The sequence below is a fragment of the Erythrolamprus reginae genome, chromosome Z (genome assembly GCF_031021105.1).
Source record: "Erythrolamprus reginae isolate rEryReg1 chromosome Z, rEryReg1.hap1, whole genome shotgun sequence".
Lineage (NCBI taxonomy): Eukaryota > Metazoa > Chordata > Lepidosauria > Squamata > Dipsadidae > Erythrolamprus > Erythrolamprus reginae.
This window is the reverse complement of record NC_091963.1, coordinates 107,401,249-107,411,417: the sequence shown is the minus strand read 5'-3', so window position 1 is coordinate 107,411,417 and position 10,169 is coordinate 107,401,249. Positions and strand designations below refer to the sequence as shown.

Here is a 10,169-nt window from a genome sequence, read left to right as displayed (position 1 = left end):
CATGAAAGTTCCCCAGCATTAAGAGAAAAATAAGCCAGGCTCTCCTGGATGAAATCTTTTATTTTTCTGGCTGTAGAGTACACATACATACAGCCCACCTGAGTTGGAACTGTTACATTTCAAAGCAAGCAGATTATTCCACTAAGCCTCTCCCATCCGGGTGTGTCTTGGCAGGCTATGCATTGGGTAATGCAATGGAGCACACCCTCTGAGGACTATAAATGGGGCCAGGCAACACAGTAGATGCTAGCTTCTTCACGCTAGACAAGCCGAGGACCAGTCTTGCATCTGAACTTTCTTTCACGATGTCATACTATTATAAAAGCTCCTCTTCTTCTTATGGTGGTGGCGGCGGTGGTGGTTCTGGCCGTGTTGCTTCTGTCCACCATGGACCATCCAGTATCCATGGTGGAGCTGGTGGCCGTGTATCTGCCTCTTCAGCTAGGTTTGTATCTTCTGGTTCAGGATATGGAGGTGGTTATGGACATGGAGGTGGCTTAGGATATGGCTCTTCTGGTGGTCTTGCCTACGGAAGCTGCTTTGGTGCTGGAATGGGTGGAGGCTATGGTGGTGGAGTTGGTGGGGGCTATGGTGCTGGATTGGGTGGAGGCTATGGTGGTGGAGTTGGTGGAGGCTATGGTGCGGGTCTTGACTTTGCGTGTGGCACTGGTGGGGGCGATGGAGGCCTTTTGACTGGAAATGAGAAGATCACCATGCAAAATCTCAATGACCGCTTGGCAAATTACTTGGATAAGGTGCGAGCCCTAGAGGATGCTAACACTGAATTAGAGGTCAAGATCCGAGACTGGCATCAAAAGCAGGCACCCTCTAGCCCAGCCAAGGACTACAGCCATTATTACAAGTTGATTTCAGATCTCCGTGATAAGGTAGGATCCTGAACAAGGAATTACATTGTTAACTGATCAAGTTTTAAATGTTTCCTCCTTCTTCTCCTCCTCTGTACTTCTATCCCTTATTCTAAAGTGCATTATTCTCATATTTTGGATGATAACTCTTATTCTTTCAGGTTGTGAATTTTTAAAAAAATTAGATCAAATAAAGATCTTTGTCTGTATGTTTGTGTATGCCTCTTTCACATCCATCCTATGTTTGTCTTTAAAATGTTATTTCATTCTGCTCCCACTATTAAATGCATATTAAATTTTAATGTAGAAACCATACACGTATCTTCTACATCCCTCCCCAAAAAAATTATAGGACCAAGACCATAACATCAATGTAAAATGTTTTTAAGAGATGACTTTACCAGCCAGGAAGGACTCATTTAGATAATATAGTTATATTAATTAAGCCACATTGCCAGGTAATCACAGCATAATATATGTCAAGGCTACCTAAAGGATTGCTTAAGTTCTTTCCAAGAGCAGAATCCTATCCAATATGTATACCTGGATGACTGGAAGTGATGCTGAGGAATATTCCAGTCACTTTCTCAGCAGTACCTAAATTATTCCAGTCTGGACTGGAATTATTCCAGGATTGACTTTTTTTATGTAAATATTTTGGTATGGTTAAAGAACTCCTGTTATGTCAAGAAAAAGTTGGCAGACTTCATATAGTAATGATGGTGGAGGCAAAGGAAAGATACTTTCCACTGACTGACTGAATATGAATTCTAGGCAATTGCATAATGCGTTGCAAAATCAGATTATGCCATCCTAAAACTTTCAGTTATCCATGAAGACTGACTAGTATTCCTTGGGAAAATCTTAGAGATAGTCCAGATCATGAAACTGGCTGCATTAAAAAACCTAAAACTATACTTTATTGACATAGGTTATAGTAACAGAAAGTTGATGTTTTATCTCACCGCTGTCTTATAACCCATGGAATCATGGTTTAACACATGCCTCAACACTTTTTGCTGTCTTAACAGCTTCTGAACATCTTCTCCAAAGTCATCTGGAGGCATCCTACACTAGATAATTAAAGGAGAAAGTGTATACAAATTGCCCTCCACTTGTTTAATGGCTAAGCCAAAGCATCTTCAAGGACTAAAAGCTCTCCTATATTCAATGTCCCTCCCCCCCCCATCTTCTTTTTTCTTTGACAGATTCTTGATGGTACAATTGATAATTCTAGGATTGTTTTGGAGATTGATAATGCTAGACTGGCTGCTGATGATTTCAGACTGAAGTGAGTTTTTTTCGCTGTTTTTTTTTGCTGTTCTATTTTTTATTCCCCAAGGACTACAAGTCTATGTCTCTATTAGTTAACTTTGCCCTATGCAAGGTTGGAATAGATACTAGCAGGTTGGTGGCCTTGAGCAAACAATGATGGATAATCAGAAAAGGAGAGAAAAGGCTTGCTCATTGTCAGTTGTGTGAAAAAAGCACAACAATAACAGCAAAAAAAGGGGGCAAGGTGGGAATGGCCAGTTAAGCATGCAGGGGCCCTTGGAAAAAACATTGGCCCTCAAACCTACGATATGTAGCAATTAATGAATCTGGTTGAACTTAAAAGATAAACAGAATAAAAGTAAGATAGCTTCTCATCCACTGTCAAAAATGAGGGGGGGGAGAACAGCTAGAACATGCTGAGTTATATGTATAATTCAAATTTAATAACTTAAATGATAATTGAAACTATTTCATCTTAATGGGTCAAATGGGAGGTGATTTGTATGTCTGCTAATAATAATAATAATAATAATAATAATAATAATAATAATTTATTAGATTTGTATGCCGCCCCTCTCCGAAGACTCAGGGCGACTCACAACAACGATAAAAACAATATTATTATTATTATTATTATTATTATTATTATTATTATTATTATTATTATTATTATTGGATTTGTATGCCGCCCCTCTCCGCAGATTATAATGGCACAAATCTAATATTAAAAAACTAAAAACCCTATCATAATTAAAAACCAAACAGCACATACATATGAAACATAAATTATAATAAGCCTGGGGGAAGTATGCTAAGTATGTTATCCAGGTTCTAACTGCTGGTCAGCAGTTTCCCAACCTTCAAAATGTTGTCACATTGAGTAGGCCCTCAAATAAAATACTGTATTTTGTAAAGTAGGCATGTAATTCCTTAAAAGAAAAAAAAAGTTCTACTGAAGAAATTGAGAAAAAAAATGGAAAAATGCTTGAAAAGTTGTATGCTTCAATACATAGAGATAGCAAAACTTACGAAAGACTATTTAGCTACAACGTGTTTTGTTGCTATTTGGAATTCTTGAACCTTTTTTCCTGGTGTGTTCTCAGGTACGAGAATGAGCTGCATCTCCGCCAGGGTGTTGAGAGTGACATCAACGGTCTGCGCAGAGTCCTGGATGAACTAACTCTGTTTAAATCTGACATAGAAATGCAAATTGAAGAGAAGAAGGAAGATCTGGCCTACCTCAAGAAGAACCATGAGGAGGTGAGTAATGGAGAAAAGAAAATGGAGAAGACCATGACAGACACATTGAGAAGGCAGTATAAAATAATCAATCACCATCCATAGGTAGACTCTTACTGTTTTATGAGTTCTATATTTAAAATGTTGATCACCAGATGGTGGATGGCTGGATTTAAAAAAAAACCCGGATGGGGTCAAGACAAAAATATAGGATAGGAACTAAAGCAGAGATAAAATCTGATTGATATTTTCAAATTATTGATTCAACACAGTTAATAAGATAATAATTTTGGAAGAATTCTAGGATGACACACGTTAGGGGAGGCCACACACTGCACTAAGCTAAAGATTAGTCATCTTTACAAAAATAGAGGTTGTGTCTCATCCAAATAATACGAGGTTCCATCTTATGGTAAGATAGCGCCGATGTGGATTGCTGGAAGAGGCTATTGGAAACCAGCATCCACATAAATTATAGCTTGCCTGTCATTTCTCTCCAAAAGAAATTACTTTTCCTGGGAAAGATTGAAGGGGAGCAAATTGAATATAGTTATTTTATTTTATTTATTGAATTGGATTATGCTGCCTCTCTCCTATTTCTTTTTATAGAGCTGGGATTAGGAAACTAGCTCTCGATAGCTACTAGAAAATACCAGTTGATTTTTAAGCCTAACAATGTATAGAACAACAATCAATGGTGTTGGTTACTGTTGCTCATCAGAAGATTATTCCAAGCATTAAAGCCTTCAGGGATACAACTGCTGTTTGCAGATAACAGAAAAGAGGTACTATGTAGAGAGAAAACTAATTAATTGTCTGCTCCTTTTCTTGCCTCCCAAAGTTAATGAAAGAATTCAGTACTCAGCTAACAGGAAAGGTTAATGTTGAGATGGATGCTGCACCTGGAGTTGATCTCACCAAAATTTTGGCTGACATGAGAGAACAATATGAACAAATGGCTGACAGAAACCGAAGAGATGCTGAGGCCTGGTTCTTTACCAAGGTACACTGCCTTTCCAGAACTTTTATTGTTTATATTATGTACAATGACGATAAAGGCTATACTATACTAAATTGTTTGCCTTTTTACAACATCCTGGGATTTTCATTCAAAAGGTTCTTCATGCTATTAATAAAAATAAAAAATATTCTTCCCTTTCTTTTTTTTCCTGGCAAATTTTTTTAAAAAAGTAGAATTAATTGGGAAATTCTGGATATCCATTTCTATATAATATTCCAGATATGTGTTCGGTTACAGCTTCAATGTAACATGTAAGGAATGAAATTCTTTCTATATCCCTGTGCAAACATGTTTCAGATCGTGCTGTAAGTCTGTGAATGTTTCTAATTATGTCTATTTGATCTACTAGGAATTAATTAGAGATTTACTATTGAAAGCCCTGCAACATTACTCAGCATATTTTAATTGTTTTTCATTCTTCTGCGCCCAGACTGAAGAACTTAATCGTGAAGTTGCTACCAACACTGAACAACTACAGACAAGCAAGTCTGAGATTTCAGAAATAAGACGTACAATACAGAGTTTGGAGATTGAGCTGCAATCACAGCTTAGTATGGTATGTTGTTTTGCTCAAATTTTAAATGAGAATAAGTCATATCAAGCATATTTTAGTAGTTCGTAGCTTTTCAATTCCAAACAATATTTTTTTAAAAAAGAAAATTCAACTATCCATTGAAATTCACAGTTCTCTGAATTTTACAATGCAAACTTTAAAAGGGTGTATATAAAAGAAAATACTTATATTCCTGAAATAATGTAATAAATAATGTTAGGATAAATTTGCTAAAAATGCATACATATTTATTTAATAGCAAACATTTCAGCTGAGTATAGAAATGGGATGAGCCTAATGGAAAAATAGGAAATTGAAAGAAACTTAGTAGCTTTAGAAAAATTGCAAGATTTTTCATCCTTCAATGTCTGTACCATTTTTAAAAAATCTAGCATTAAAGCATTCCAGGTTAAATGGAAATGACTGCAATATTGCAAGATGCAGTAGTACTATGCACCCCATTTCATAACCCTACTAGTACCAATAAATATTGTTCAAGTTCTTAGCTGGAATCCAGCTATTTTATAATGGAGATCATATTCTGCAATTCAATATTGGAGTTGTTCAGATTGCTAGTTCTTCTGATTTTTCTCCCTTATTAGAAAGCTGGCTTGGAAACCAATTTAGCAGAGACAGAGGGACGGTATTGTTCTCAGCTAGCACAAATCCAGAACCTGATCACTGGTGTAGAAGAACAGCTGGCTGAGTTAAGAAGTGACATGGAGCGCCAAAATCATGAATACAGAATGCTCATGGATATCAAAACACGGCTGGAACAGGAGATTGCCACTTACCGAAGCCTGTTGGAGGGTCAAGACTCAAAGTATGTAAATGATTCACAATGAAAACAACTTATTATTGTAAAAAGATTTCTTGAATTTAGTGAGGTTTTCAATAGCTCAACTTGGTTGACTATGGAAGCAACAGTCTTAGTCTGCCATTAATAGTATGCTTGAGAAAAATGCCTTCTGGAATTCCTTTCCTGTACAATTATTTATCCAAATAAAATTGAAAATTTAATATGTAATCATACATAAAACTAGAAAAGATCAAGTGGCTATTGAAAGCAGACACCCCCCCCCTCCGAATATAAGTTAATATCAATAAATTATCCCTTATTCACATAACATTTAAATACCTTGGACAGGACAATAGATTCTTTTTCAAAGAATTGCAAAAAGCTGAAAGACTGCTACTGTTGGTATGTATAAAACATAGAATAATCAATCAATCAAAACATCTTTAATGTAGGTAAAAGAAAATGTCAGCTTGCCTTTCTGAACCAAGGGAGTGCCAGGCTTTAGATAAACTTCATTCTTCTGTAAAAGTTCTAATATTTAGGTTTCATCTTTCTTCCGCAACAATAAAAAGTACTCATTTTAACATAGTATATCCTCCAATATCCTCTTGAACTGGATTTTGCTATCTAATTTTAGTTGCTTCACATATTCCTTGGATAAAGTAGCTGTAGAAAAATGGAAAAAACAGATTATAAAATTTCACATATAAATGTCTTTGACGTATCTATTTTGTTATTTAGAATTTGTGTTTCAATCAACTATGGTAAAAGTTACTTTTTGAGAGATTTCCACTGCGGTTGAGCCTGTATATCACTGAAGTCTCATTTCAAAAAGTTTCATTCAGTTCTGGATTTAATTCAAAATAATCATGATAAGCAGTGCTGAGGACTGCAGTATGAAGAATTTGCTTCAATTAGTAAACTTTGAAAATATAAATATACTAATTGAATAACAAACTAGTTAGTGTTTGGTTTAAGGCTAAAAACGATGTGATTATGAGTTCTGGATTAAGTCTTAAGCACAAGGCCAGCTGCAAAATCTTGGACCAGTCCATTTATTTCTCCCCCTACAAAGAAAGCAAGGGCAAATAGATTCTGAAAATATTAGCAATGAACAGTCCAGGCGGTCACCAGGAGTCAACACAAACCTGTTGACCCTCTAAAAGGAATCTGACAATCTAAAAAGAAACCTCCATTTGCCATGCTGTTTAGAATGTCAGAAAGATTAGCAGGTTGCAAGGTTAGCTATCTCAGCAGTCTTTCACAGCTTATTCCTAAAGTTCCCAGGTGTGCAGAGCTCTTTGCTCAAGGCCAGTTGGAGGCCAACTGATGCCCTAGACCAGGGATAGGCAAAGTTGGCTCTTCTATGGACTTCAACTCCCAGAATTCCTGAGCCAATCATGCTAGCTCAGGAATTTTGGGAGTTAAAGTTCACACGTCATCGAAGGGCCAACTTTGCCTACCTCTGTCCTAGACATAGCCCAATAATAGTGCTCCTCAGTCTTCTCATTGCTTAACTTAGAAGACATTAAGACTGAATAAAACGAAAACTGAAAACTAATTCAGTTTTATATTAAATGTGTCTGTCAAAATATTACTAGCATAATAAGTGGGGAGGGAGGGGGAATCTATGCTGCCCACTTTCCCTTGGTGTTTCTAACTATTGTCTTTCTTCTTTTTCTTTTACAGACTTCCAGGTTGGTCTCCAAAAGATGGTAATAAAAACTTTAACTAAAGTCAGAAAAATGTGGGTGTTAGAAGAATTCAAAGGAGAGCTTCACATTGACTATAATCTGACGTAACTTTATTTGGAACTTGCAACTACTTGGCAACTTTTTTGCAGGAGCCTATTCTAATTACTACTTTGATTCTTGGATGACGGGTTCACAACCATGCAAAATTCCTTGTCAAGTAAAATTGCATTGCCTCCTTGCTGATTTATTGTGAAATATTCAGGGCTCTAATTGAAAATGTGTCAAGATTTAGAACATACTCTTTGACAATCTTACATCTCATTAATTCCATGTAGCTTTTCGTACTTAGAAGACAAGTAATATGATTAAAATGATTAATAAATTACTATGACTGTATACATACAACATTGTAAACCAAATCAGGGAGAGTTAGCAGTTTCATTTGCACAAATTGCTAAGCTTGGTTTACATTCATCTTGGTTAGAGGAATAGGCACAATTCAGGGTACTCCCCCCCCCCACACACACAAACACAAATTTATACCATTGGATTATCAACTATCAGTAGGATAGTTCTTCCTGAACTTAAACACCCTATTTAAAGAATGAGAAATACCTTAAAGTCTGAATGGGAATGGCCATGGGAAACTCTCATTGTAGTAGGCGAGAGATAGAGGCCTTCTATTATGTATTCTACTATCTCCGGGTCCCGTCGACTAAACAATGTCGGCTGGCGGGACCCAGGGGAAGAGCCTTCTCTGTGGTGGCCCCAACCCTCTGGAACCAACTCCCCCATGAGATCAGGACTGCCCCACCCTCCTTGCCTTTTGTAAACTTCTTAAAACCCACCTCTGCCATCAGGAATGGGGGAACTGAGACATTTCCCCTTGCCTATGTAGTTTTATGTATGGAATGTTTGTGTTTATGTTTTTATATAAGGGTTTTTTAAGGTTTTTAATGTAAAATTGTTATTTTAGACTTAATATTAGATTTGTCATTGTATACTGTTTTATCACTGCTGTGAGCCGCCCCGAGTCTGCGGAGAGGGGCGGCATACAAATCTAATAAATAAATAAGTAAGTAAATAATAAATTTACATCATCTTTCTGTTTTTACAACAGCATCCTACGGAGGAGGCAGCAGCACAATCACCTACAGTAGTGGTGGCAGTGGTGGTGGTGGTGCCATCAGTGGCAGCAGCTACAGCGGTGGTGGCAGTAGTGTCACTACCGGCAAAATACGTTCTGGAAACTTCTGAATCTCCTGAAAAGTGCATTCATCGATTGGATGGGCTTCCTTCCTCGAAGACCAAGCAGTTTCAGCACGGCCACAAAATCTTTTTGCAGAAGTATGCCTCGGCTTGGCTACTTTTTTCACAGTGATCCCTTTCCAGCTTTGCCTGACTCATCTTAGTCAATTCTCATTCTGTATTGCTCATCATAATAAAAATCCTCTTTGGGCTTGATTTTGCAAATTAAAATGGCTTGGACTCTTTTCTTGTTTGCTCCACAGGTGTTTACCACTCTTCAAAGTTTGACATTGGCATGTTTGCTGAATAGAAAACTGTCTTTGGGGGGGAAAAGCGTGTGAACAAACAAACAAACAAACAAACAAACAAACACATGGAAAGAACTTCCCTTTAGGGAAGTTACAGTCTTCAGAAATTTGCTTCATTGCTTCAGTTTTCATATTCAAGATTTTTAATTATGAATAAAAGATTTCAGAAGAAACATTCACCAGATTATTTTCCTAGAATATACAAAGAGCTAAGAAATATATTGCAGCTTTGTTTAACTCCCTACATCCCTGAGACATTCTGGGGTGACCATGTGATTACACTGCATTACAAAATTATATACGCATTCAGGAAACTCTAGAGAAATTTAGAAGTGTTTCTACAAAAAGTCTGCTAGAAAGGCACTATGAATTTTAAAGGTTAAACAAATTTGGTAAAATATATCCATTCTATTATAAGCATTTAAAAAAATAATATGACTAATTCTTGCCTCTGTGATTTTGTTACTGTTGAATACTAATCTATGGTTGTATTCATCCCACCATTGGTTTTTTTAATAGTATTCATCCCACCATTGGTTTTTTTAGGGGAGGCAACATTCCGAAAACTGCTTTGAGAGACATTTCAGACAAAACTTTTTTTGCTCCTTAAGCCCATTCTGTTCTATTCCCTTTTTGAGATCAGAGTCTGAACCCAGAAAAATTCAAGGCAACAACTCTGCGAAACAGTAAAGTATTTCTAAAACTCGATCTGATTTTCTCTGCTTTTTCCTTATAGCCGAGATATTTTTCATAGATTGTTCTTTTAAAAGATGTAAAATGGGAAGTAGAGATCCTCAAATATAACCAATAGTCAACAATCATTCTAAATACATAGGTGAATAGTTTTGTTTTGTAGAATGAAATAAAAAGCAGCACACTGCATCAAAACATTGAAAGAAAGTAAATATTGTTGGAAGGTCAAAAGATTAATGAACTTTTAAGTAGCTGGATATAGCAGAAAGCAGTTCCCAATTTTTCCTGAATCGTTCATGATTCATTTTTTTCCTTCTTTGATTCAACAGACTTTATCTGGGACCACTTAGGATTTCCTTGTCTAGCTTACATCCTTTTATATTCAAAGCTACATGGTTGCCCTGAGGTATATGAGGTATTCACCTATCACCCATCCACAGCTAGATTACAACAAAATGCAACATCTATGAATT

At 36.6% G+C, this 10,169-nt stretch overlaps 1 protein-coding gene across 2 annotated transcripts; it reads left to right on the top strand.

Moving 5' to 3' along the window:
* The first annotated feature begins 212 nt into the window (after positions 1–212).
* On the top strand, positions 213–8,926 carry LOC139175804 (keratin, type I cytoskeletal 15-like). 2 transcript variants are annotated; one of them, XM_070767090.1, is made up of 8 exons: positions 213–887; positions 2,075–2,157; positions 3,245–3,401; positions 4,222–4,383; positions 4,832–4,957; positions 5,557–5,777; positions 7,443–7,468; positions 8,568–8,926. In XM_070767090.1, the coding sequence occupies exons 1-8, from the start codon at positions 222–224 to the stop codon at positions 8,702–8,704; spliced, it is 1,578 nt and encodes a 525-aa protein (XP_070623191.1). In that variant the 5' UTR covers positions 213–221; the 3' UTR covers positions 8,705–8,926. The 2 variants fall into 2 exon arrangements, with proteins under 2 accessions (XP_070623191.1, XP_070623190.1); XM_070767089.1 differs by lacking the exon at positions 7,443–7,468 and having other exon boundaries at positions 5,557–5,781.
* The last annotated feature ends 1,243 nt before the right edge of the window (positions 8,927–10,169 follow it).